The sequence below is a fragment of the Eschrichtius robustus genome, chromosome 16, assembly GCF_028021215.1.
Source record: "Eschrichtius robustus isolate mEscRob2 chromosome 16, mEscRob2.pri, whole genome shotgun sequence".
In the NCBI taxonomy this organism is placed as follows: Eukaryota; Metazoa; Chordata; class Mammalia; order Artiodactyla; family Eschrichtiidae; genus Eschrichtius; species Eschrichtius robustus.
Genome location: NC_090839.1, coordinates 28634326 through 28641242, shown reverse-complemented (window position 1 = coordinate 28641242; position 6917 = coordinate 28634326). Strand labels below are relative to the sequence as shown.

The 6917-nt window shown below is 53.2% G+C and overlaps 1 protein-coding gene across 2 annotated transcripts in view; it reads left to right on the top strand.

The window, feature by feature from the left end:
- Window positions 1–5893: 5893 nt before the first annotated feature.
- Window positions 5894–6917, top strand: part of ANGPT4 (angiopoietin 4) — a 40487-nt gene continuing 39463 nt past the window's right edge. For both annotated transcript variants that reach the window (XM_068565931.1, XM_068565932.1), the window contains exon 1: window positions 5894–6401. In XM_068565931.1, coding sequence (XP_068422032.1) covers window positions 6093–6401 — 309 coding nt within the window. In that variant the 5' untranslated portion in view covers window positions 5894–6092. The remainder of the gene's footprint in view (window positions 6402–6917) is intronic.

Genomic DNA, 6917 nt, shown 5'->3' with positions numbered 1-6917 from the left:
TTTCCCCGCCTTTGTCCCCAGGAGCAGGAAGAGCCATACTTCCAGGAGAATCGACCCCAGTGTGTGACTTGGGGCAAGTCGCCTCATGAGCTAAATGCGAGGTGAGAGACCATGGTATCCCTGGTTATGCCAAGGCTCCCCTGGCTGGGGGCAGGGGGGCAGGAAGCCAGTTCACTTGGTGAGTGACTAGGATGGGGAAGCAGTGGGCAGGTGGTCTGTGCCCATCAACATCCATCTCCCTTCTGGTCTCTCTACCCCAGGTTTCCTTGAGAGCCACCCCACCCTTCCCTCAATCCCTTCGGGTCCCATGAGGTTGACCCATGAGGCACATGGCCCAGCCTGACCTACCAGAGTACCTCATCTCTCTGGCTACAGTAGTCGGTTCAGGAATGTCCATGTGACCCAAGCCAGAATTTTCCCAAGAGCTGTCAGGAAAGGGGTACTCCATTTCTGGGGGGATGGCTAAGTTGATAGATTGGAGCTGCCCTCATCAATGGTAGAGGTGATGGTGGTGAGAACTGTCTGGCGATAAGCTAACAGAGGAAAACAAGAGCCTAGCGCTAGAGAAAAAGGGGAAAAAAAGAATTCCTAATATCATCTGAGTACCTGGATCCAGGCTATGCCTGAAGCCAGGTACCCCTACACTTTTCAGTTACATCGGCCAATAAGTTCTCTTTTTGCCCAAGACATTTGAGCAAAAGCCAAATTCTCCAGATGGATATGAGTATTTTCTCCACGTTCTGGCTCCACGGCAACAGCAGGCCAGCAAAGGGAAAATAAACTAGGGGTAGAGGGGCTGTTTTAAGTATTTGGAGGCAAGATACTTGAAATACCCCAAACAGAAACTTCCTGCTTCCCTTGCCCTGGAAAGGGTGATTTCCTGAGTCTCCACCTGGGGACTGCAGCTCCCGTCCCCACACCAAAGTGGAGACTATTGATTCAACACTCTTGAGGACTTACTATGAAGTTGACCTTAGGAGAGGCAACAGACACAGAAATGGAAAGTGGGGCTGATGCCCTGAAAGAGTTTTCAAACCAGAGGGGGATAAAGGCACACAAACAAGGCTTTATAATACAGGGTGAGAGCTTTGATGGGGAAGCACAGGCAGGGGGCCCTGGGGTCCCAGAGGAAGAGGGCCTATTTCCACCAGAGGAGGGAGGCTGACGGTGAAGGCTTCCCAGAGAAGGTGATGCCTGAGATAAGACCCAGAAGACAGGTAGAAGGAAGCCAGTGAATAAATGTGAGGAGGATTGTCCAAGCAGAGTGACTACAAAAACAAAGGAACTGAGGCTGGAGATAGCAGAGAGAGTGTTGGAAATTAAAACCAATTCCTCATCACAAAGTACCAAGTCCTAGGATAAGAGTGGTGAGGCTGGAGGCCAGATCCTGCAGAGATTTATAAACCATGTAAAGAATTTGGAGTTTAAAACTGAAGGGTCTTAAGCAAAGGAGTCAAGAGCTGGATTTGTGTCTTAGAAAAATCACTGACTGCAGCATCAAAGATGGATTAACAGGAGTTCGATTCTGAGGCTGTTATTCTCCCTTTGGCAAGGGATGAAGACACTGGGTTAAAAGAGTGACAGTGGGGGGAATGATGACATTGCGCTGCCATTTATTGAGCACTTCGTATGTGCCAGACTCTGTGTTAAGCCTTTACAGGGATAGGCTTTTTAATCCTTTTAACAACCCTACCAGGTAATTGCTAGTATCAACCCCATTTGACAGAAGAGAAAACTGAGGTACCAACAGGTTAAGCAAATTGGCCTAGACCATACATTTGGGAGATGGGAAAGCCAGAATTCCAACCCAGACAGGCTGGCTCCAGTATGCCCAGAACAGTGAAGAGGGGCAGAAGGGAGAAATATTTAAAGGGTCATTGGCAGAACAGGTCTGATTGGATGGCAAGTGGGGTTAGGGGGGTGGTGGGGCCTTGTGTCTCCCTGGCAGGACCGGCTACATAATTTGAGGGGCCCGGTGCAGAATGAAAGGGCTGGACCCTTTGTTCAGAACTTATTAAGAATCTAAAGATGGTGACAGCAGAGCATTAAACCAAGTGTGGAACCCTTCTAAGCATGGGGCCCTGTATGACTACAGAGGTCACACACCCATGAAGCCGGCCGGCCCTGCTTCCAGGTTTCTGGTCCAAGTGCCTGGTCAAGGTGGGGCAACTCCCAGGGATGGAAGAATCCAGAAGAAGTTCATTTGGAGTGGAGTAGGGGAGGAGAAAATGAGGAGTTCCGTTTGAGACCTAGGAGATCATGTCCAGAAGGCGAATGGGTCTGGTGCTCAGGAGGGAATTCGGGGCCAGGAGTCCACAGCACAGAGCATGCTGGTTACCAAAGACCCTTCAGGTCCAAAGTTCAATGTTGCCTCTAGGCTCCCTGAGCTCGCTAACCGACCCCAGACGGCATCGTTCCAGTTTCCTCTCTGGGTCTAGGCACCAGCTCCTGCTGCCTGCTGCCACCTGGGCACTTGCTGCTTCTCGTGGGACTGGCTGGTTCCCTTTTCCCGGAAGGCCAAGAGGTCACTTTGTAAAACCTCCGTCTCCTGGCTAGACCTATGCCCAAACCACCTCCGACACTGGCCCTGAGGCCCTGTGTTCAAAGATTCTCAGCGGCCTGAGAGTTTGTAAACTTTCCCTAGAGCTCTCCTCTGCGAGATGTCCGGAGACCTGGTGAACCTGTTCACGCCCTCCGCCCTCCGACTGAGGAGGAGGTAGCTTTGGCCCCAAATGGTGATCTGCCCGAGGCCTCCCAGCGTTGTGCCAGCTGGGACTTGCCCTGGTGCCACAGCCCCGTGGCAGCTCCACGGCATCCCGCCTCCTGCCCCTCATCAGCCCGACGGGGAGAGCCTGGCTCAAGCATTCATTCACTCATTCATTCATTCATGCATTCATCTGACAGATATTTACTTACTGAGAACATACTGTATATCAAATGCTGGGAACAGAGGGAGATAAGTAATTACACAAGTAATTAACCTCTGAGCACCTTGAGGAGGGTTAAGATAAAGGGGTAGGGCTCCAAGAGGGGCGGGTCTGGTTTGAACAGGGCTGAGAGGGGCCGTGTAATCATGTGTCAGTTCTCCGGCCTGTAGCACTTCCCAGAGGCGGCTACACTAACGCACCTCCTGTCCTGCAAGCTCCTCTTGTGACAATGACACTCCTCCATCAAGGGATGGTGTCTACATTCCTGCCGTGAACCTGGGCAGACCCCAACCAATAGCATATGGTAGAGCTTCCACTGAATGCCTTCCGAGGCTAGCTCATAAAAGGTGAGGTAACTTCCACCTGGCTCTCTGAGGACATGTGCCTTTGTAGCCACCGTGCTCGAGACACCACCGTGTGGAGTGAGGAGGATGCCCAGGTACTGACAGGTGAGAGAAGCCTTCAGGATGACCTCGGCTCAGAGCCACCATCTGATTTCAACTTCATGAGTGAATGGAACAGACTGTCCAGCTGAGCTGCTCCTGAATCCCTGACCCACAGAAACCCTGAGAGATACTACATGGTTATTTTTGTTTTAAACCACTAAGTGTTGGGGTCATTTTCTGGCAGCCATAGTAACTGGAACACTGATGAAAGGTGGGGGTGAGGGCATGTGGACAGCAGTGTTCTGGACAGAGAAAGCAGCATATGCAAAGGTCCTGAGGTGAGAAGGAGGTGCTACAATGAAGGTGCACAGGTTGGCAGGGCCATCTCCCAGGCTTTCCAGAACTCTTCTTTTGATTCTACCTGCATTTCTCCTGTGAACAGACAGTCCTATTTCCTCTTCTGTGCAGAGAGCCATTCTGTGTTAGTGCAGTTATGGGGCCCATGTCTATTTAATTAAGCCCTGAGTGGGGGGGGGGGTGGGTAGAAATTAACATTCATTCTTTCTTTCAATCAATAAGATTAAATGCATTGTCTGTGCCAGGAGCTTCCCTTGTCATATTGGTGCCCACGAGGAGGTGTTAATGCTCCCTGCGGTGCACAGATGAGGAGGCTGAGGCTGGGGGGCAGGCGTCCTCACACATGGCCTTGACAGGTACGTGGGAGGAAGTGGGATGGGCTCTGGGGCCAGCATGGCTGTTGAGCCTGCCCTCCTTCGCCACTTCCGGGTCAAGCCCCTCCAGGCTGTGTGACTTTGGACAATTCACTTTCCTTCTCTGGGTTTCAGTTTTCTCCTCTGTAAAACGGGGAGGATAATAATGCTGGCCTTACTGAGATTATCTCGAGGCTCAACCTACACAATCTTAACGATAGCTGCCCTTACTCTGGGCTCATCTGCGCCCGGCACTGTGATAAACTCATGACTTACGTTAACATTCTTCTTTCTTGCAAGGGCAGAGGTGGTGTGACCCCCTTTACAGTGGAGACAGTGGAGGCAGAGGTGGGCAAGCAGGGCTCCGTGAATGCTGGTGGCTGATGACCAGCTGCCTTTCCTTTTCCTGCCAAAGCCTCACACACCTGGTTTCATGTTCTCAGTCCCCCGGATGAGCCCCTACTTTGCTGCTGTCCCAAGCAGCCTGCCCACTTCAAAACTCCGTCAGGATTTGGGAAAACAAAGGGAAAAAAACAATACCAAACAGCCGGGTAAGCCCCCACTCTGGGAAAACAAGCAGAGAAAGCCAGAAGGCAGCCCACACAGGAGGGGCCCAACCAACTCCTGGGCACCTCCTGTCCAGCAACCAGGTCCCCCAAGGACAAATCCTTGCCCCTGTGGTGTTTACATTCCAGCAGGGTGGGGGAGGGGAGGTACGTAATAACTATGACACTGATGACAACAACCAAAAGCATTTATCTAGCGCTCACCTTGTGCCAGCACTGCTGTAACTCAGAATTTTCACACCCTGTGAAGTGCATGGTATTATTTCTCTCTGTTCACCAAGAGGAAATGTAAGCACAGAGAGGTTAAGCGACTTGCCCAAAGTCACACAGCTGATAAGTGGTGGAGCCAGGATTTGAATCAGTAAACAAGTTAACAAGTAAATCCAAAATTCCTCAGTCCCCACGCGCAGAACTCATATATATTCCTCATGCAAGAGATGGGGTTTACGCAGCTTACTCACCAGGGTATGGAAGCCGAGAGAGGTGAAGTTGCCCACCCAAGGTCTCAGGGCCAGTAGTTGGGGCAGGAGGATTTAGAGCCAGCTGCCGCTAACTCGGGAGCTGGTCAAGACACTGCTGCACCCCAAGCTCTTCTCCCCGAAATCTACTTCTCCACTCCAGCCATAGGCGGCCCCAGAACAATCTGCCACAAGACAGGACAATCTCTCATTACTGTCACAGCAATGGAGCCAGGGCCACCTTAAGGCCCAATGTCCCTCCAGGCCCTGAGGGAGAAGGGAGGATGGGAGCCCACTCCGGCTGGGGCGCCCACTTCCCTGGCTTTGCAAGGATGTTCTCTGTCTCTAGAAACAGATTGAACTGGCTGCCTTCTTCCCAGCCTCACCCGTCTGCCCCCCTCCCCTTTGCTCCCTCTAAGGTCACTTCGCTGTGTTCCAAGGCTAACTGGGAATCAAAGGGGGGAAGGTGGAGCAGGGAGAGAAGGGGAAGGCGTTGGGGGCTGAAATTTGAGATCCCAGCCTCCCTGTGGGGGGAGGTTGGAGAGAGAGACACAGAGAGACAGAGACAGGAAGAGAGAATTCAGTTGTCTTTGGTTTTCCAAAGCGGGCAGCTTGGGGGTTTTTGTGTGTGTGTGTGTGTGTGTGTGAGTGTTGTTTTCTTTCCTCCGCTCAGGCAGGGAGGCCAGGCCTCCCCTGGATAATCCAAGGACTCAGAGGTGAGGCAGGCAAGCCAGTGAATGGACATGGCAGCGTGCGGACAAGAGTAAGGAGGCAGGAAGGGAAAGGGGGAAGAAGAGAGGTGAGGGGGTGTCTGGGGCGGGAGCCTGAGGCGGTGGGAGGAAGCAGAGCAGCTGTGGTATTTGGAGCAAGTATAAATAGCCGCCTGGACGGAGCTTGGCCAAACAGGGCTTTGCAGCTGCAGCGGCTGTGCAGGCGGGACTGGCCACTGTTGGCCACGGTGGGTGCAAACTGGGCAGGGAGACAGGCGGTGGACAGGCACGGCCCCTGGGCTCTGACCTGACACCCCTCGCCATCACATCTCTGGATGCCTTCCCGGCCAGCCATGCTGCTGAGTGGCCTCCTCCTCATTGTGGCCACCACGACTGTGGCCCAGCGGAGGGGGCAGGAGGCCGGCGGGCGCCGCCGGGCACACCGAGTCCAGCATGGCCAGTGCAGCTACACCTTCGTGCTGCCCGAGCCTGAGCCCTGCCCGCCCGAGCCCGACGCCTTCGGGGGCTCCAACAGCCTCCAGAGGGACTCCCCGGCAGCCGCGCTGAACCTAGGGGACTGGCCGACCCAGCGGGTACGACAGCTGGAAAAAATGCTAGAGAACAACACACAGTGGCTGCAGAAGGTAAGGGTTGGGCCTGCAGGGCGGTGGTGGGCAGCGAACAGCAGGTGAAACATCTACCCCAGAGGCCTGCCCTGGACACTGATGGCCAGGCTGATAGGACCTTTGTCTCCGAATTGTACGGGTTGGGATGATGAGGCCCAGAAAGAGAGGAGCCTGAGGCCACACAGCAAGACTGGGTGGAGTCAGAGCTGGAAACCTGACTCCCTAACTGCCATTCATTCATTCATCCGATTAAGGGCCAGTCCCATCCTAGGCGCTGGGGATACAACAGTAAACAGAACCGTACATCCCCGTCTGGACTAGTGGAAGAAAGAGGCAATAAAGAGATGAACAATAGACATCTATTCTGTCAGATGGTGAAGCAAAATGAAAAAGGGAAAAAGGCAAGGAATGACCAGAGGTGACTATTTGAGGTCAGATAATCCGAGAGGACTTCTCAGAGGAGGTGACGTTTGAGCCCAGAGAACAAGCAAAGTGATGAGGCAACCCAGGAAGGTATCTGGTGGGAGGGCATTC